The sequence below is a fragment of the Nesoenas mayeri genome, assembly GCF_963082525.1.
Source record: "Nesoenas mayeri genome assembly, chromosome: 3".
NCBI lineage: Eukaryota > Metazoa > Chordata > Aves > Columbiformes > Columbidae > Nesoenas > Nesoenas mayeri.
The window spans coordinates 48,456,419-48,478,275 of NC_137544.1; the positions used below are offsets into that span (position 1 = coordinate 48,456,419).

The following is a 21,857-nucleotide window of genomic DNA, read 5'->3' on the forward strand; positions in this document are numbered from 1 at the left end:
GAGAGCGGGTCGCCGGTACCTGCCGAAGTGTCCCAGGGAGTCGAAGAGTCGCTCGGAGCTGGGAGCCATGGCGGGACGGCAGCAAGCCGGGACGCTGGGTCTCGCTGTCCGGGAGGTGCGGAGAAGAGGCACCGTCCCGACCCCGCCGCCCGCCCCCAGCGGGACATCGCGCCCCGCCCCGCCCGCCGGCCCCTCAGCGGGCGGGGCGCTGCCCGATCGGTGCCCGGCGGGACAGGCGGCACCTCCAGCGCCGGCGGCCGCTTCTGCCGGAGCGCAGCGGGAGCCGCGGCCGCCGAGCAGCGGGAGCCGGGCGGGCTCGCCTCGCCGACAGTGGACAGGACAGATAATAAATTCCCGTGGTACAGCCTCAGGGCTTTCGATTTCTCACACAGAACGAGGGCCTCGGACGCTTCCCTTCGGGAGATGGGTCCCTGGCTTGCCCGTCGGGCAGCGCCTGCAGCACGCTCTTCTTTTCCCCACTAAAATCAAATTAAAGGAGGCGATTATGTGCTTAAATCCTCCTGTGGCAATCATTTATAATCTAATATATCTAGGCTCTCGTGTATTTCATACGGACGTTTTCAGTTAAAGGAGGGTATATTTTATTTTTTTTCCCCAGGACATTATCTGAATGTTAATAAGAGTCATTTCATAATCTGCTCTGTTATTTGGATATATTACATGTATTTTCCCAAAGTTTTAGCACACAATGCAAAATAGTATTACCATACTATCATACTTCATAATTTAATAAAGGTAAATATGTAACATATCCCATGTCTGCGTGACTGTCCTTAGTACACCAATTTCTAAAGAAGTCTCAATTACAGTTTTCTGTCTTACTCAGAGCAGACCAAGATAACCGATTTGAAATTGTTTGAGGATTATCTAAGCAAGTTGCAACAGGAAACCTTTGTAATTAACTTAGCAATGGGTTTTATTGGAAGAGATATGCTCTAGCAGCCCAGTCGCTCTGGGCTCTGAGAATTAGGCAAGATACAGCAAAAACTGCTGTGGGTGCAGCTCTCCTATTTAAGGTTTTTCTTCCCCAGAACACTTGATTTCCCTTCTTGGGTAGATCCAAGTTCAAAGTTGTCCCTGCTCTGAGTGAGGAGATGGACCAGACACTCTTCAATGTCTCCTTCCAACCTCAATTATTTTATGATTCTGTGACGAAAGCCATTTCTAGTAGATTGCATGAGCTCTTTCTGGGCTGCTCTATTGAAAAACACAGAGCGAGGGGTGGAGGAAAGTACAGTCAATGCAATCTTATATGCATATTTTGCTTCTCAGGAAGTGCAGAAAAAGTTGAGAAGTAAACCCCTATTAAGTCACTGCGAGTCAACCTTTCCATTCCAAAACCTGACCCAAATACTTCTACTTACACACTGGTTGTCAGGCTCAACAGTTTCATAGAGAAATGTGCATTTAAAAGGCTCTGGCACCAAGCAAGCGCCACAACTGTTCCTCTGCACAGAGCAGATGTTGGGGCTTCGGGGTGACAATCTGTTCCAGTGCAGACCTGGAAAAAGCAGATGTTTGTCAGGCTCCTTGGCTCTGAGTGACTCCTGACCGCACCAGCAAAATCAGTAAATAACATGTTACATAACTAGGAGTCTGAATAGTAAGTTCAGCAGAGGGTTGCTCTTCACAGCTAGTGTGTTGTCAGGCTCCTCAACTCACCCAACATTTTTGAAGGCATTACTATGTTTGACAAAGATCCCCACATGTCTCTCTGCATCTGCAGAGGACGTTTAAAACACTGAGTCTAGGTTTTGTTGATGTTACTTTCTTGGGATATGTAAACTGGTAAGTCTAAGAACAGATCTGTTTGCTTTCAGTAAGAATTTTATAATTGCTTGGGTTTTACCTTATAAATATCGGCATTAAATTTAATCGTCTTGTTTGTTTGTTTGTTTGTTTCTGAAGAATGTTTTCTAGGTTTGAAATGGTATGTACTGAATGCAGCACTGGTACCTTAAAGCCTTTCTTTCTTCAAAGAGACATGCTATTTAAATAGTTATTTGCAAAACCAAACACAAACATTCTGGCTAAATATTGCCTTCCTGCTCATGTGGCTGTTTTTAGTGTCTTGCCTCCTACAGCAAATAAATGCATCAGTTTTCAACAACATTATGGTATAGGAAAGATCTATTTGGGGTATAAAAGTCAAGCAGGTCAGAAATAGATAAATCCCTTTCAGCACCATTTTTTAAACCTTAAAAGATCCACAAATAGTTTTTGCTTTGTGGAATCTCTCACAGGCGTTGTTGCCCACTTTTCTCTCTATGTTTGCCTCTGATAATATCATGACTTTACTGCCTGCATCAGACTAAAGACAGGAAAATTGCATTATCTCCTATTCAAGTTAATACCAAGTTCCTACATGATGCACATTCAAAAGTTATTAAAGTAATGCCTGCAGTGTTAGCTGTCTTAAACATGTTGTGGTCACAGATTTGCCTTGTTTCAAGCCTCAGAAGATGCACAACATGCTTTAAGCCTGCCTTCCTCTGTCCTGTTACACCAATGCTACATGCAGTAATAACTGTGCTTATAGTCACCGTTATTTCTCACTGAGTTGTTTTTCACTAGAGTCACCTAGAAATAGTCATAGTACAGTACATGGCTCTCTTTCCAAAGGATTGTGCTGTGTGTAAACTCTTGTGCTGCAGAAAATACAGGGAACATCTAAAGGAAGAAAGGAAACATACCTATTAATAGAATGTGTTGAGATGAGACCATCCACATCCAAGATCTACTTCAGAATTTTAGGGGGTTTATTAGCAGAAGTAACTGAAGGGAGGTTGTGATCCCTTTCCTAAGTCTTTGGAAAGCAATGTGATGGGAAGATTGAGGGTGTTCATGACAAACAACACTCCAGGGTATTCCATGGGTTTAAAATGTTGTTCTTTTAATCTCGCAAGGTCAATGTGCAACAGTTCATCACAAATATCTTCAGTCACAGATTTAACCTGATTTCTGGCACTCACAAGCAAGTTGTTGTTCAACAGAGGCCCTCAATATTACACAATCCTTGAGGAAGAAGTGATCTTGACAACTTGCAATGGGAGAAGAGATGGCTTATAAAATAACCTCCTTCACTTTGTCATTCCCACCAGGAAAAATCTGGGTTCTACTGGTAAGGGCTGTTCCTGACCTCCTGTTTTGTAAGTCAAATGACAGTGTCACCAAAATATGAGAGGTATATGAGGAACATGCCTGTGATGTGAATTTCTGTACACGTTCTCATACATTGATATGTGCACGCTGCGCTTCAAATTACAGCTGAAGCCTAAATACCAAAGTGGTGAGGACAGCAGATAACTGGTAGTGTTGCCAACACCTTTAGTGGACACAGGTAATAACTTCTTAAAGGGAGCCAATTTCTGACCCATCTGTGTCCCCACTCCTTTTGACAAGGCTTGTAACCCACAGATGAGGAGCGGTATTACAGGGTGTGCAGGAACTGCAGCTGTGTCAAGCAAGAAAAACAGATGACCTAACTACTACCACCAGCACTCAAGTCAAGAACATGGGTCAAGTCTGTCTCAAATGGTCTCCAATGTCTGTGAAGAAAACCTCACAGAAATCAACCACAACATAGCTTGGACATAACCTTCTCACCGCTTGTTTTGAAGTTATCAGTTTCTATTGTCTTCCAGGGAAAACCTGCAGGACCATTGTAAGTGCATTGATCAATGAAAACACCATGGAAGCTTTTACTGAGTAAGCCCAATATGGGTCTTACTTGCATAAATGTCTGTCAGCTGTTGAACTGCTGGTGTTGAAAAAAAGCTTGCAGAAAACTTGTCTTTAAGAAAAGTAGGGAAGTAATGCAGAGGTTGCTTTTGTTTGCTGGAAAGTAAAATAAGGCATCATGTGAGTTTTACTTTGGTGGTTTGGGGGGTTTGCAATTAGATTGCAACAGCTTGTGCATCACTATACATTTAGCAGACTTTAAAACATGGTCAATAGTGTAGCAAGTAGGTTGATAAAGAGGATCAGCATGTGCACCCAGTTATGCAAAAACTTGGGGGGATTCTTCTGATGACAGTCCAAGCATTTCCAGCCTTACATAGCAAGGTTGATGGGAGCATGGTTTGTCAGTCACCACTGCAAGACAAATATGGTCAATGCATCTTCTTTTCCTCTCTGCTGCTACTCACACAGCAGGCCAGGCAGGCACTGGGCAATTGTAGTAGCCCAAAGTCATTCGTTATGGCTTTGGCTACATTTTTTCTTCCACTGTCTCCTGGATGGGACTCTGGAGTAATCACAGCAGACTCCTCTAGACAACTCACCCAGGATTTATATTCAGCCCAATAAAGGCCCAGACAGGATTTTTGAAGTCTAGTTAGTGTCTCCTAGTTGTATTGTGGACATCAGCAAGGATACATCTAACCATGATACCAGTGTGGACTACTTTAGTTGCACGTTTTCAAGACCTTTTCCTCCACAGTATCCTTTTGTCTGGAGTTATTCCAGGCATACAGATAATGAATGCATATGAACAGGGTACTTCATAATGGAAACTGTCTTTACTGATCCAATATTAATAAACAGACTTTTCAAAAATGAAAAAAAAAATATCCAGGTACTCAGAAATGTAAGTCAAATGCGCAGAGAAGCAATGAGAGCTTTATAGGTCCTGAGTCCATCTAAACTCTTTGGGATAACAGAAGCACATTAGTCTATAAGCAAGACAACAATGATAATTTATCTGCATATTGATTCAGTTTTGGACTACATCTACAGGGTACACCTATAGACATTGCCTTCTAGGGAAAGCAGAAGATAAACACTATGAAATCTGTACTAATTCTTCAGGGATGCCTTATAAAAGTTCAGAAAATCTGATAGACATCTTAAAAATACCTTTGAGCAAAATTTTAATCTAAAGAGAAATTCCAAAGAGAGCACTCTCATTACACGTAACATGGTACACTCAGAATCCTAGGTCTTTGATTTTCTTGAAATTATTATTCTTTTAATATGTTTCCTCCCTTCATGTAAGATTGGTCTTCACGTATTAGCCAGGACACAGCATCAGAAATCCTGCCATGGGACACAGGCCTCAGTGGCAGTGTCTGAGCAATACTCTCTCAAGCTCTCTTTGCTCCAAGGTTTTTCACCCAAATTCGTTACCATTAATGCGACCAGGAAAGTGACAGCATGGGCTGGTGCTCCCCCCAGAGCCCCCCTAAACCAGCGGCACGTATGATTGCAACAGCAGTGTTAGCAGGGTTACAAAATGTTTCTTTGACAGTCTGTATTTAATTGTGGAACAGAAAAGAAATCTTTAGAATATGCATCATATAGAATATTACATAGATATGGAATATCCTACTTTTTGTACCAGTTATGGTTTGCTGTTTTGTATTTCTTACGGTGTTCTATATACAAGAGGACAGCAATAACAGATGTTGGGAAGAAAGAGCATCAAAGAGCGTAAGGCAGCTCACAGTTTAATTTTATAACCTTGTTAGAAGTAAAATTAAGAAGTTACCAGAATTTGTGCTTCATTACAACTTGAAGAAGGAAAAAATACAATTACCAAGTGGTCCTATACACTAGCAGAGACAGAGATAATATAAGACAAAAGCTGAAAGTTAAAGCCAGATTCATCGAATTGGGAAATAAGGTCCATGTCCATAGCAGAAAATATAGATAATTATTGGAACCATCAACCAAAGGAACTGATGGATTCTCCATCCCTTGACATTTTCTAAATATGATCAAAGTAGTTGTTTTTCTCTTTTACAGATAGATAGGTAGATAGACAGATATATATTCTCCTATATAGAGATATTCTCTTATAGAGAGATATTTATCAAATAAGTTAGCAACAAAACAAGTTGAAAGTCTATATCCCTTGCTATGCAAGTGATCAGAGATGCAAGAAGTGTCTTCTAGCTTATAAATGTATTCAGAGAGAAAATCGATGAGATTAATTTTTTTTTTGCAGCTGACTGGTTAAACCATGCTGGTAATGACTGGATTCCTTTCACTGCTGCTGTGCCAATATATGGAACTGTCTCTGAAAACTAGAGTTTCTTTGGAACCCCACAGACAGGCATTGTGGCTTCTTAACAGTGTAGGGGGGAAAAAAAAAAAGCATATCATGTTAGCTTAAGCTATTTAGCATGAATAACCAAGGACGCAGTCAAGAGAGATCTGACAGATTTAGATGAGGTGATTGAAGATGATACCAATACCAGCTGTCTGCTCCATGGCCCTCTGCTTGGTGTTTCAGCAAATATATGGTGTGTGAAACAGGCTGGCCGAGGTACAGGTTTCATATTATTTGGCCCTGTCTGTGTTGGCAGAAAGGTGGCTTGGACCTGAGTGCCAGTAGTGTCTTAAACCACCGCATTTTGGACTCCCAGATCCTCTCTGTTGGTGGTCTCAGCAATGATGAAGTGGCAGCACAGATTTCAGAGCAGGAAGGACGCCAAGCACAAGCGCCTCAGGGATCTGGAATGCATACTGCATGTACTGTATTCTGCAAAATAGCACCCTGGCTAACAAAGCAGACAAGGAGAAATTATACTGCATGTGTCAGTAGGAGCTACTTATTTCCTAATGTAAGATGACTTTAACATAGGGTGAAAAGCAATGAAATGTAACTGAAATTTTTGAGATAAATACTTCCTTCTTGTACTAAAAATGAGAGGCATATTTTGTGTGTCTTTGGCAAAAATCGGACAGAAGACTATACACCCACATGCAGCCAGGTAATGTCAGATACTGTTATCAGAAAGTCTCATTTGAAGGCAAAAATTTCAAGGCAAATTTGCCAACAGGTTCAGAAGCTATTGCTACACACAAGTATAGAATCATTCCTACCCTGCATACCAGTTCGGGATACAAAATTCCACAGGTGACTTTGCATTCTCTGACTGATTGCATTTATGTTATGAAGAGCCAAAGAAAAAAGAGGCTTGTTTAGCTGCATTTCTGAAGCATACTCAGAAAGTCCGATCTCAGGCTGACATTGGCTATGTAAACACTTTGAAACTTGAAAGATTACTGCAAAGCTGAGCCAGGTGAAATCCACGAATGGCTAGAAAGCAAATCCCAACTCTAATTCTACAACCTTGTCCAAGCACCACTCTGTAGAGAACCTCATACCAAGTCCTATTGCCACATCCATCATTTCTTAGGAGGTAGAGAGCAGCCGCCAGTCTCATCAAGCAATACTCCAGGTGGGTTTTTCCACACAGTAGTGCAAGGGAAGCAGAAGTAGATTAAGATCATACCAAAGCCAAGCAGCACAGAGAGCAAACACTACAGCAAGGACCTCCCAGGAGATGTCCTACCAAGCAATGGGTCTTGTCTCCCATTGCAGGCACAACACCACTCCTAGACAGCGGAGGCAAGAAAAAATACATATTTTGGCAAAATTTGCTAGCAATTTTGGGTATGATGCTCTTAACTGTAACTCTTTCATTTCCTGTACATGGTAATCAACGTCTGTATCGAGAGATAACAGATGGCATTTCACACTCTGTAGCACACACACACTACATCAAAAAACCTGTGCAGTTCCAGTGTCTCCCTTCACTTAAGTGATCTATTAGCAACCACCACTAGTTTAACATAGCATCAGCTGAAGCTGTTCCTCCTTTTCGCTTCTGAAATTGGTACATGTGATACTTGCAGATTCTTGCAGAGTCCTGTTCTAATTTGGACAAATGTTGGTGTGAAAGTACATGAACTTGGATGACATTCTAACAAAGCAAATATCCTCACAGCATTTCTACGACTTTGTTTTCCCTTTGATACACTTAGCTCTTATCATCATGCAGTGGAAATGACCTGAACTACACCGACTCTCCTGTTTTTATTTACAGTTGCTTTTCTCCCAGCTGACCCAGTTGATCTTTTACTGGATGTGCTGATGCCTGCTATATACTCGAAGACCACAGTGAGGCAGGTATGCTCAGTGAGTTCTTGCCAAGACTTCAGGATTAACAGTTTATTTAGTATTCCGCCTACACCCTGTCACGCTGGCCTATGTGAGATTTCAAGCAGAAAGCAGTGATTACTCAGAATGCTGCTCCTGTTACTTTTAAATTTGCTTGACTGACTCAAGAGGGACTGAACTAAGTCTGCACATGCTCGAGAACTTCCAGTCCTCTCAACAATTATTTTAAGATACTAAATATTGCTCCTGTTCAGAACAAATGACACACATACACAGCTGAATTTTCTGAAGGACATAATTAAAACATGCAAGGCTTAACATAAACACCTGATTGCAAAAACAAACCAAAACAAACTACTCAGAATTTCAACAACCATAATATCAGAAGCTCAGGACACTGAAGCAGTGATTTTGTGTGCTTACTATGCATCTAATTTTTCTCTGAGATTACCCAGCATAGAAACAAAAATCATCCCAGAACAGTTACTCCTGACATAAACTTGGATGAAGGGAAAAATCAGATCTTCTGTCGCTGCTTCAATTCCATTGGAAAAAATGAGCAGAGTGTTGTGAAATGAAAGAAGTAAAATAATGAGGTGCTGGATATTCTTCCATTTATTTGAGAAACATCCAACTATGATTGATTTCAAGCACACATGAAAAAGACAGAGAGGACAAAAAGAGCCAGTTTGTGGCTTTGGATGTGCTACCCAAGTGCTTATTCTGACAAGCTGCGTCCCTTTCCTGGCAACATGCCCTCTTCTTCCCTTCTCTTTTGTGTGTCCACATAGTTTCCTGATTATGCAAATGCACAGCAGAAACAGTACATCTGAAAATGAAAATCAAGGCAAAACAGAAGACTGAACTGGTACATGAGGGAGTTTTTTTGTCATCTGTCATTGCACAAGGCAGAGTTTCCCAGTCTGACTTGAGGATGACAGTGTTTGAGCATGAGGGTGAGCAAAAGCTTGAACAGTGAAAGCAGGTGAAGGTCCAGCTTTCTCAAGCACTTTTTCTCCAATTCAACACACTCTTGCTGCACAGCTAATGTTTCTGTGAGATACCTCACAGGTTTCACATGTTATACTGGCTTTTGTTATTCTAAAATTCTGGATTAAGCTATAAACCATATCAGATTTTCTTAGACAGAGTTAAGATACCCATGCATCACTGGGAAAAATGGCAACTAACTGGCTAAGGGAAAGCTTCCAGATGGCAGCACGACTTTCAGAGAGACTCTCCTCCTTCCCAATATGCTTTTGAGCAACTTCCTCATCTCTTCCTTCACACAGAGCTACAGTGAGCCAAGGTGCTTGATCAGAGACTTTGTGATTCACTTGGAATGAACAAAATACGAAGTCTTCCTATTCCTGTGCCAATCTGTGAGGCACTTCTGTCTTGTGCATGTGAAGTTTTTGTCCTCCCATCCCAAAATAGATGTGCTAGAACCAGAAGCAAAATGAGAGCCAAGAGGGAAGAGAAAGTAAATTTCATGCAATGGGAAACTACACAAACTAATGCTTGGGTGGATCCCCAGCTAAGAGATGTGATATGACAGAGGTTTTTTAAAATCAGGAATAGCACAGAGAAGATGGACAGGCAACAATTATTCACCATTTGTCATCACACATGAGTAGGGACTTGGAGTAAAATGTCAGGTTTGAAAACAAATTCATGGAAATATTTATTCATATAATTAAATTGCAGTTTAAAAATAAGAATATATGCCTATAATGAAACACCACTGCAGCTGAAAATGTACATGGGTTAAAAATAATTGAAAAATGCTATTAAAACACTGATCTCAAGGGCTTATTTATTCAGTTTTTGGATATCAAAACCAAACCAACCATTTTGACTCTGAGTTCTGCTTTTCAGAAGAATCCTCTGCTCTTTACCATGTTCAGGGAAAAGAACAGCAATAACAAATGGCACCATCCCTGGTCACTCTTCCCAAGGCAGGAGAGCAGCCTGAACCTATGGGTGCCAGATCATACCCACCCATGCCAAGGTCAGAGAATCCCTTTGAGGCACAGGTCTGGCCTCCCCTGGCACAATACCTGCTGTGGCAGCAGTTGGAGGACATGGGACGTTTGGAAGTCAGGAAGCTGACTACTGGGGGCAGAAGCATGTGGTGCCCCTGGGCCTGAAGCCTGTCTGCTCCCCAGTGGGGACCCTCACACACAGTAAGAAGGAGGCACAGCTAGGGTCACGTTCCACTCTGCACCCCAGTGTGAGAGGGAGTCTCCAAGCTTGGGTAGGACAGTCTCCACAAGCCTGCCTGCAGGTTTCTATTTCAGCAGATAGCCATACACGGGAAAGATAGCAGCCTATGTGAGAAGGAAACGGATACATGAGCTGCTAACTGGTAGGAAGCAGGCTCTATTTTGGATTCTTAGCCTTCAGCACTGCTTCTAAAATGCACTGATCTGGTTTGTTTTATACTTACTAAAAACCAGAAACTCTGAAATAATCACTTGCTTAGTTGTTGCTTGCTCACTTCAGGACTCAATGGCCATAAACACAAATCTCCACTTTGCCCTGTTTTCAAGAGAGTAACCAAGAATCTAATAACCCCCACTATAGATGAATATTGGACTAAAAATCAGTGAGTGAATGATTTTGGCACAGTGGTGAAGGCACAGAGAGCAGATTTGCACCCCAGCCTCCAATGTGAGGAACATTGCATGAGATGCCTTCAAGAGGAGAAAGAACAATCCAAGAATAACCAGGTGTCCATGACAGCCACAGGGATGTGGTAGACCAAGGCCTTGGTTCCAGCACCACATCAAGGGTGTATCCATGAAGATATGCTCCAGACTGGTAGAACCACCCCAGCTCCTGCAGCACTGCCAAGTAGGACACTTGAGGATGGCCATAGGGCCTAAAGAGAAAAGGCAGCTGTTAGCCTCTGCTAACCCACAGGGTTTTAATCTGAGGGAGACAGTACCTGTTTTCCTGCATAAGAGCACTCTTTTCCCACTCTGTTTCTCTGAGTGGTCACTGCACTGTGTCTGCAATTATGCTCTGAAGGACTCAGATTCTCCAGATACAGCATAGATTAATGGTGTCCTTCAATTTGTACACTCAAGGAAGGTCCAAAGGTTTAACACAGGATGAGAAGTAAAAGGCTCTTTCACAAGTGGAAAAGAGGTGTCATTAAAGGAACTCAGAAGTGATCTGTCAATATTAATGCAAACTGTAGGGTCAGACAGGCACTGAGACGCTCTGCAGAATGTGGCCAACCCTGACCAGACCAGGAGACATGTCTAGAAAGGGACATTTCTCCTTCACTTTCATAACATCTAAATGAAATGGTAGAAAATGAGCTGGTCAGAAAAAAAAATCTGTTTGGAAAGAAAATATAGTCAATTTTAATCACTAGCAGGACTGTTAATTGTATGTTATACATAGTGTTTATGGTGTTTCACAGACCACTAAGAAACAGCATTCCCATCCATGACTTGAAATAAAATCCTCTTCAGAATTTGTTTACACATTTAAAGGATCTGTCAAAATAACAGATGCCATATTTGCATTTGATAACAAGATGTACCTTTTATGAAGAAAGGGCTAATGTGTCTATACCCAATTATTAGCCATCTTTTCAAATGCAGTCTCTTCATAGGAAACGGTGGGGACAACTGATAGGAAACATATTTGCTGGCTGAGACAAGCAGTTTCCCAGCTCCAGTGAAGATGATAACAAGTAACTGTAGAGGCAGCGAGTGTTGAAAGAGTTCAGTAATGCATTTTCTTGCTAAAACTGGGTGACACCAGTTTTCATCTCTGTAAGAAAGATAGTGAATGTGCCTCCAAGTTCTTTAGTAAATCCCTGTAAATAACATAAAAAGAAGTCTGTTTCTACCAAGCATCTGAAAAATCTGCAAGGAAACACTGTGTAAGATAACCTATTAATAGATTATCTTACTCTTCTTAATTACACTGTGTGGAACCAGATCCCACTTCAGAAATCAAGTATGTAATTACAGCCTAGACCACAGAAGTCCCGTTTTTAATCCTAGCTACTTGATATAATAGTGTCAGTGCTACTTATCTGGATCTTACTAACACAGTAACGTGGAATAATTCCTCTGCTAGCTGGGAAATAGTTTGAATTTGTAACAGTGCAGCTGAGAACAAATCAAGGCCTCATATTTATTGAGGTTATTTGTATCTAGCACAGTCATTGACACCAGGGTAGCCATAAACCCTGGTGCTGTTGTCAAGTGAATGAGCAAGCTTTCGCACGTATTTCTATCCAAATTACAGCTGTTTCAGCTTCTCTCTTTCAAGTAGATAAATACTTATTTAAGGGTTACTGTAGTGGGATTATAGCACATCTGAAGATTTTATTGCAGATTTAAATTCGTTTAAATATCAGCTGAAATCCTGAAATCCTTCTGCCAGAGCATTATTTGTAGTTCGAATCTGGATTTAACCACTAACTCGGCAGAAATGTACTTGGGGGTAGCTGTTTCAAAAGCACTTCAGTGTTTGGAGAAACAATGTTGCATCAACATTTAATGAAACATGGATGTCCTGGTAAGCCTCGGTGCTTACCTCCCCGGAGAGCTGCCAAAAAAGAGGCTTTTCCTTGATTCCTTTACAGGCACTAAGTCGGATGGTTCCACGTCTCCAGAACACCCCAAATGTTCTTGGGCCTTGAAAGCTCTCACAGTTCTTGCAAGTATCCTTGTGTTGGGGACATAGGTCTGCAGTGAAAATAATATTTGGTTAAACATAAAAAGTCACATAACACCAGCCATAGCTCAATGGACAAACCCATTGCCAAAAGGACACTGACAGAGTTGACAAGCTTAGTGTTAGTGTCTCAGGTGAGACATGCTCTTGTACTCTGAGAAAGACATCCCAAGAGTGCTCTCCAGAGTATTCTTCCTCCCTGCATTTCGAAATTTAAATAACCAAACAGTTCAAATTTGAAATAAGAAATCCTGCAAGGCAGATTATACTGTTTTAAGGTTATATTCACTGTTAAACTATGAGAAGCTTTGGCCAAAAGTCATGGATCACAGTTTCAAAGTAAATCTTGACCAAGTGGTCATGCCCAGCATGAAAGAGTTGATCAACGCCTTCTGCTGGAAAGACAGCAGAGGCAGCAGGGCACTGCTGGCACTTGCCTCGTAAGTATATACTCTGTTCTTAAAACCCCTGTGTCCATATAATTTCTAGACTGCAACTCTCCTTAGTTGGCTTCCTAAAAGACAACATTTTCAGAAATGTCCTAAAATTCCAGCTGGTCATTTACAAGTTCTCCAGATGTGACAAAATGATCCTGTTCCTGTATTACATTTTTAGTTTCTTCTTCACTGCAGAAAATCAAATACTACTGAGGCATTTTGTTTCCATACTTCCCTTACCCCAAATTCCTTTTGAATTTATGTGTTCAGTAAAGGTGCACCAGGAGCGAAGTCCTGCTCCACGAGGCCTCTGTGACAGACCTGTTGGATCTTGAGCTTCTTGGCTCAGTGTGTTCCAAGGACCCCAGGGATGTTCAGAGCCCCTGCTCAGGTGTGGATGTGAAGCATCAAGTGCTTTGCTGTTTCTGGGCAGCTCTAGAGCTAAGCGAGCCCTGACCTTTACACAGCTGATACAAAACCCACAGAGTTTACATAGTAAAATCAATGCTTCCCCTTGGATTAGCTTCAAAATCAGTGACTAGATCAAAGGCTTGATCCTGCAACCTGCCCCCATGTAAGTGATCCTATTCAACGCCATGGTACTGTTTACCTGGCAATAGGAAGTAAAACACGGCTGCTGTGTACTGACACAAATGTCACTGAGCAAAGGAGCTTTGATTTGTTGTAGAATGAGGGATGTACTGTAAAAACATGCTGGAAAAAATTCATCCCACATCCAGTCCGCATTGAAGCAGGAAGAAATAGAGGAGGGGCAACTGTGGTGCAAAGCTTCAAAGAAACCTGGTCTCCCTTTAGATAAGGTGGTTATGATAGAAGCTAAAAAAAGAAAAAGGCTAAGAAGAAGGGAGATCCAGGGGCTACCAGCACCCTGATTTCAGCAAGCAACCCTTTGAAAACAATACCAAAAAAAAAACCAACAACAAAAAGAACTGTCTGCATGGAAGTGACGATGAACTAACAAACCAACTGGGTTTGTGGTGTGCATGATTCAGGGCCATGGAATATTTTTTTTTAAGTGGCTTGCTCCATAAATCAGTCTTGTATTTTGCTTTTACAAACAAGCAGAAGAAAGTTTTATTAATAAGGTGTTCTGAATGTTGATCTGCTTGGCACAAATGGGCAATTGAAACCAAAATAGTCACTGCAAAATATATTTTGGAACATATTTTCCCTCTGATCCAACATCAGTGGTTGCCAACAAAACAGTGAAAAATGGCTAAGGCACAAATTTTTATATTATAAACATTGTTTTTCAGTTGTGGGTTATTTTCATAATGCCCTTCTTAGAAGTTTATTTATTTGGTACAACTCTTCGGAGAAGCACAGGATAACCACAGTGCCCAAAATAATGCCTTATGTGCTCATACACCTGATTTTTTTTTTCTTTAAAGACATAGCCAAAATAAACAGCAAAACCACTAGAACTTGTAAAAATAACGAAGCAAATTATCCATGGATGTATCTCAACAGTCACACAAGTATTCGCTGTGCAGTCAAGGACATATTGAAGGACCCTTTCAGTATAAAAGGACCACAAAGCTGATCCTAATTCTCCCTTATGTGTTGTGGTGGTACAGGGAAAAAACAGTAGAGAAATTTAGCTCAAGCCTCAAGATCAGACATTACTCATTTGCAGTTCTGAATGTCTTCATTTGGCTCCAATGAAAACAAACTGAAGCAAAATGATTTGAGAACAACAAAAATCTTAATGGTTATAGCAGCAGTGACCTAGGAAAATGAACCTCCGTCCTTCACTTTCTGGGAGAGGCGGGCAGCTGCTGCAGCTGCATTTGCCATGGGGTAGGAAATGTTTTGCTGCACTTCCCAGCTTGGGGATGGCCCCATTGCCTGACATGTCCCCTGCTGTCCCAGAAAGATGATTGCTTTGTAGGTTGGGCTGTTGTCCTCTAACACTGGATCCAAGCCACACTGCTTTTGTGTTATTACATGTATTGGCATGTAAAACCATTAAATCAAAAAGTTATGCTTTCTTTCTCTGCAAAACTAAGAGTCAGAAAATTATAAGAATCTAGATCTACGGCAGCTTTTGCATCTTTAATCCTACTCTTTTGTATGCTTATCCTAGGAAATGATTGCATAGTAGAGTCACATAGTTAAATGCTGTATCATAATGCACAGTGAGTACTTGTCAACTATTTAAATTAAAAATAGGTTTTTATTTGAATTTTAATGTCCTCTTTGTTTCATATGTTACCCACAAGAAAAGGTAGAGAAAAATCAGCTGAAATATTTATTTTGTTATAATTTTCCAATTTGGTGATGTTGAAACATGTTGTGGAAAGGTTGTGACTTTGACAAAGTTCCAGTAGAGCACACACATGTCCTAAACAGTCCATCAGCACTATTCCCTGTTGCCTGACAAGGAATCATGCACCAAACAATGCAAGTTGCTATATTTTCAACTGCTTGGGAGACAACAGTCCCATGATTATGAGGGTCTGAGACTTGCTGCCTTCCCCAGAGCCAAGGTTGCAGTCCCTTACATTAAAAATATGATATATTTTGGTTTTTTGGTTATTTGGTTATTAAAATGCCCCATGAAGGTGTCAGAGGAGGTCTCCAGTGCAAACTGCTTCCTCCTAACTCAGTAGTTTCTCCACCAGCTGCTGGGTTCTTGCAGCCTTGCTTGGGTATGGACACAGGCTGTCATTGCTGTGGCACGTTGAAAATGCCCAGAACAGTAGACTGAAGAGAGAGAAAACATCAGTGATGGTTCACCCTAAACAGTATTTCTTTGAAACCCAGAGATGTTTCTCTTTGATTTCTCCCAGTCTTTTGCAAACAGGTTGGAGATGGTGGTGCTTAAAGAGAAGTCATAATGTCCTCAGTAAGAAACAGTACAAAATACCTAAAAGATGGGCTGACGCTTAGTCTGTCTTCCCCCCAGTTGTGTTTTGACTGGCAATCAAAAGCAAAGTCAAGAATTAGCAGAGCCTGGTGGTGTCTGTCCTAGAAGCTCAGATGCCACATCTGCTGGGTGCTGGGGTTCTAGGAATCTCTCTTAAGAGTATTCAACTCAACAGGTCCAAGTAACTTGAGAATAAGAGACAAATCTCCTGTGCACCCTTATTGACTACTGACACAAATGTATGTGCAGCCTATTTCTACACTGCTGTCTCAGCAGAGGCTGCATGCACACTGAAACCTGGATGCTGGCAGCTGCAGCAACACAAAGCTCAGCCCAGGCTTCAAACCCCATCCAGCAAGCAGGGGAAATGGCCATGTTAGGAATAAAGCCATGTGCCTGTGTTGTGCTGTAATCTCCAGGGTGGCATGCTCTGCAGGCAAACCAAAGGCAAGGTTTTATTAGAAGGCCAAGTCACACAAGTACCTTGGGGTAACAGGACAAAAGCTGCTTTACTGAAGTATGTCTCCCACCACCACCATGAAGTCCGTGGCTGTTCTCTCAGTCAGTTCCCCAGCTTCTTTCTGATACCCCTTCACTGTTTATTCCATCATCTCCTTTACTCCTTCATTCCATCTCTCCCAGAGCCTGGAGGTGCTGGTGAGCACTGGCCAAGGATGGGTTAATACCTGCCTGCAGGGCCCTTAGGGAGTTATCCCAGGTGGCTGTGGATGGTCCATTGTTCACTGCTGGTGGTCAGCTCCATGGGCTCTCTTCTCTCAGATCACAAAAGTGTTCCCACACCACAGCATCACCTCAGCACTGTTGCCTATGCATTATTGCTTCTCACTGCCTTCAGCAGATGGGACATGAATGGTAAGGTGGGTTTTAAACAAAGACATCCCACCCGCAGCTCTGCTGCCTCCATCCTTGTCTCTCACCATGCTCACCCACGTCTTCCCCCACTGAGGGCTGTGCATGGGCTGTGGGACCCCACATCTCTGCTGGGGGAGTTCTGGAGAGCACAAGCCATGCCTTGGTTATGCTGTCCCCCACTCTTCAAGCAAGGCCAGCAGCAAAGTCATGGGCTGTGGAGCACCCAGAAGGGTATCACTAGGAGATGCCCCTACCTCTTCCCTGTCCTCCAGGTCACTGCAGCTTGTTATGTCCCTATCTGATCTCAACAACCCATCAACTTGTGTGACTCATAGCAGCAAATAGCATCCTCCTATCTTCACACACCCCTGCTCTGGGTTCGCTGGTCCCTTCACTGCAAAGGGCACAGCAGAAACAGGATCTTTTCTGCACTTGACACCTGGCTATGACAGCCTGGAAACTGCTCAGCTGGCTGGAGACCTTCATGGCCCAGAGACCTGATCCAACTCTCACAGGAAGGACCTTCTTCTTCCTGAGGTAGTGTGGTTCACAGGCTCAGCCTTCTCTTCCCATATCTAGGCAACCAAGCCGCAACTGCTCCAGCCAGTGAGGGCATCACACAATACAGCATACACACAATAAGCAGACAGTTCCAGGACCGTCACCCTTTCCTGCACACAAGACCAAAGGGCAGGCTCAACCAGAAGCAAGGGTGAGTCAGAAATAACCTGCCAGGCTTGAGCTGCTCCAATGCAGCCAAGGAGGCTTCAGGTGGGGTCCTCCAGGGTGAGGTGGTGCAAAGTGGTTCTGTGAGACACCTTCCCCTCCCTTGGAGCAGGGCTTTCTGCAGCATCTCACACAGGTATCTGGCAAAAGCACAGCCAATTTGTTTCTTTCATTACCTTCTAAAATTCCCTGCCATTATCCTTTCAGCCACCAGTAGATGGTGATACTTTATCTCCATCCAAGATGTGTGTGTACACTGGAAAACCCGGGAGGCAGCATGAAAGCCTGTTTGAGAAGAGACTGAAAAATAAAATATATACACATATATATATATGTATAATTCCAAAAGTCAGGCTCCAGACAGTCTCCTGCTTGTGCAGACGCTGATTCTGGAGGCCTAGCTAATATCCCAACCTTACTCAGGCATCCTGGTTAGATTTCCAGAGCTGCAAAAACTGCAACTTCAACTATATCACTTGCTTCCTGGCGTGATCCTTTGTGTGTGTTTGAATGAGTGCATGAGGGGAGGCCTGAAGGCACAGCTCTGCAGGGAGACTGCACAATCCAAGCACCAGAGAGATCAAGAAAATTTATTTAGTACTAGGAATGCAAATAACAATCTCACCATCTCTAACAAAGCAAAATCCTGGAGGTGTGTTTGGTGATCACATTCTCTTGAACTTCTGCCTTTATTTTACAGGCTTCTCTTCCTGCAACAAGTGAAAAACAGTGTTAATCGCTGATCTACACAGCAGTGTAAATTGCTGATCTACACAGTCCTCTGTAGAAAACTTACTCTCACACTTCCAGCTCATATAAATTGCCTTCGTAGTTGTGCTTGTGCAAGAACTAACCTGATCATAAGAAAAAATAGATTGGATCCGGCTAAATCTTGCCTGAAATTGCAATGGCAACATTTTTGTCATTCCTGATTTATTGATTTATCATTTACTTAGGGGCGAGACTGGTGTGGTCATGAATGATGTGGTCCTAAGCACAGGCAAAGGGTGGCAGGATAAGAAAGCGCTGCCTAACGCTCTGCCACGTGCCCTTGCAGGCATTTCAGGAGTGACTGAAAAAACATGGACCACAGCAGATCTTTCCCCTGTTATTGCTCCAATTACAGGCCTGGTCTTCTTCTCCCAGAAGCTCTGTGGGTTACATGCGTGACCATTTTGTCTGTTCTAAAGCCATTGCTAACACGTGCTCTTGCCCATTCAGCCGGGAGTCGTTTTTAGCAGACACATTTCTTAGATGTTCCCATCTCCATTGTCTGGAGAAATTACAACCTCATTAAGTCATCCTTGTTTTGCCTAGGTCCATCTCCACAGGTGCTCCAGGTTGTGGCTTCAGTGCCACCAGCCCATACGAGCATTTCACAGCTTAAGGTTTTCCAGCTTGTGGCCTGCAAAAGGCAACAGCGGAGGCTAAACCTGCAGACACTTCATGGTATGGATGGTAGGGTGCAAATCAGAACACAAGAGGCTGAGCTCAATTCAGTAGTTTGAATTCAGGGCATTGACATACTACCACTGCAAGCTCATCAGATAGTTATGAAAACAAGGATCTAAAATCAGCTCTCCCTCTTACATGAACAGTACACAGACCCCATCAAAATGGTCATCTGAGAAGAAAGCAGCCTCTGTTAAACTTCCCCAGATAGAGGACGTTGCTATCAGTTGGGTTTCAGCCTTACCTACTGCACAGTCAGCAGCAGTTAGCAGTATGGTTTTTCTCTCAAAGTACAATTTCCAGACAACTAATTTGGACTCAAAATATGTCTCTCTGATTAGGGTTTGAAGAAGACAGAAACCCAAATTAGAGAGGAACTATTCGGATTTAGCAAGAGGCTGTAAGCATTTCACCCAATGAAGAGAATAAACATCAGCCGATAATTTTAGAATCCCATGAAGGAGGCAAAAGCCACCCAGGCAGACCTCAGAGAAAGACCTCCAAAACGCACATACAGAAATAGGAGATAAAACAATAAAGTACAATCAGTCCTCAGAAACTCCCACCCAGAGCAGTAAGGCTGAGATTATGCTGGCCAGACCCAGGAGAGAGCTAAAAGAGCAGTCGGGGCTCCGAGAGCACCCCAGTGAGGGAGCAGTGCCAGGCAGCAGCCCCAGCCTGGGCGTTTCTCACCTTTGGTGGCATGAAGTCCTGCTTTGAGCCCCTCCTACATGTGTGGGGAATAGCTGAGTGCGGCAGCTGGCAAATGGCTCTGGTGAGAACAGTAAAAGCCATCGTTACAATTAAAAAAAAAAAAAAAGGTGAGAGCAACAGATACATTTGAAAGAAAAATCACATCAGAAGCAAGTTATGGGGAAATGCCTGCTGTGAAATTGCAGCTTCGGGCTAAAGAGGCACCTGCTGTGCCCACTGTTAATTAATTGGTGTCAGATGCCACCAGAAGTGCCTCACTGAGGCTATGCCACATATCGTAATGTTGCGAGATGTACCTTGCCTGTGAAAAATTCCCACTCCAAACATCTTGCTGGGGAATAAAACCCCTCAAGCCATCTGGCAGGATAAACACTTCCAGTTAGCCTGGATCCCACCATCCTGGGACAGGACTGGGACAGGTGGAGGTTTGAGAGCCTGTGCCACGGAGGCTTCAAACCTTCGTCACCTTAAATCGCTGGTCTCGATCCAGGCTCAGGAGGAGCTGCTTGTGAGAGATGTTACCCATGCAAACTGCCCCACATGGTTTTGATAATTTCTGCACTCCCTCTTTAGAAGATATATCATACAATGCCGTGAGGCAGAGCACAGCCAGCTGGGAGTTGTGGCAGCAGCATCACCTCCCAGCTCTGCTCAAGACTGTGGAAGAGAAACATGAGTCCACAGACCAGGCACTTAGCCCCAGACCAGCTGCACACACTTCCCTGAGGGCGCACAGGGTTCCCCCTGCCAGCCAGCAGCTCCTGCCTTCCCTTCATGCTGTCCCCAGCCTGCCATGAGCTGGAGCTCAGCCCACCCTTCTGCGGGGCGAAGCCTCAGAGCTGTCCCCCAGGACAAGCTGCATCCCCACTGCCTTCCTCTGTCCCATCGAGTCACTTGTCACCCATGAGCCACAGGGACCCCATTGCCCATTGCCCCCTGCCTCCATCCTTGGTCATCCTGTTCCCCATCCTGAGAGCCCCATGTCCCCACTGTCTCTGCCCGGAGGGGACCAACCCTTTGCAGGGGGCGAAAAGCCTGCACCAGCGCTGCCAAAGGATGTTCCATCGCACTGCAACATCAGGAGCAGCAGCAGGTGTGTAATACCTTTGTCCTCCCTCCTCTCAGCACCAAAGTTTTTTCATTACTTCCATGCTGCTCAGCTTTCTTATCCCTTATTTTTAGCCATGAGGCCCCATCCCCATTTATAAAATACTCTTAAGAAGGTACCTGTCGTGAAAGCAGCTCCCTCTCTGAGCCCCTGCTGCATGCCAGGGATGCAGACAGCCCCGACTCTGTGGCATTTCAGCATCAGATTTATTATTAATTATAGGTGTCATTATTGCACAGCACCTACGAGCCCTGGCTATCTAGCAAAGCCCCACGCAGAATATTAAAATGCTAATTTCCCTCCGAGATGAGAACTTGCTGGTGTCTCCCTGCTCATTTGTTTGCAAATGTCGTTTTCCTGCTGAGGCTGTATTCCCAGCAGGCACGGCAAGGAAATGTTTGCATAAACAGCCCCTGTTTAAGAAACCGTGTATCTCATACATTCGTGCATTATAACCCTAATTGGGATTACTGTGACACTATAAGAAAACCGCTTCGTTTTGTCTGATGCATTTTTAAGATCTTGTTGTGCCTTCAGAAACCTCGATGAAAGCTTGAGGATACATAGTGGAGGACGTATTAATAATTTACTTCTGTAAAGCATGGCTCATCTGGCTGTAAAAAAGTTATATTAAGGCACAGCTAAGGTTTGTGCCCCTCTGCAAGTCTCCAAATGGTGCGCTGGTCTGTGACTGCTGCAGCTGTCCCGGGTTTGCCCTGGTATCTGGTTCTCACTCGGAGGGCAGTCAGCAGCGCGGCCCTTGGCAGTGCTGGCTGTCCTGGGCCAGGAGCCAGTGCTTGCTGTAGCCGATGAGATGCCTCGGACCACTGCCAAAGGGCTTGGGGGCTGTGCTCCTGGACAGAGATACCCTCTCTATTGACGCAAGACAGAAACCCCTCTATTTTTAATGACAGGGATTAATAGGGTATGGTTTTTAATGCTCGTGATAAGTAAGTGGGAAGGTGGCTCAGGGAAAGGAGAGTAAAAGGCTTCAATGAGGATTGGGCGTGAGGTTAATTTTTT

General features: G+C 43.4%; 1 protein-coding gene across 1 annotated transcript in view; it reads right to left on the reverse strand.

The window, feature by feature from the left end:
* Positions 1 to 69, reverse strand: part of SLC22A16 (solute carrier family 22 member 16) — a gene marked incomplete at both ends in the record, with an annotated part of 35,328 nt that extends 35,259 nt beyond the window's left edge. Inside the window, one exon of the mRNA XM_080341410.1 lies at positions 20 to 69. Within this exon, the coding sequence (XP_080197536.1) occupies positions 20 to 69 (50 nt within the window). The remainder of the gene's footprint in view (positions 1 to 19) is intronic.
* Between the last annotated feature and the right edge of the window lie 21,788 nt (positions 70 to 21,857).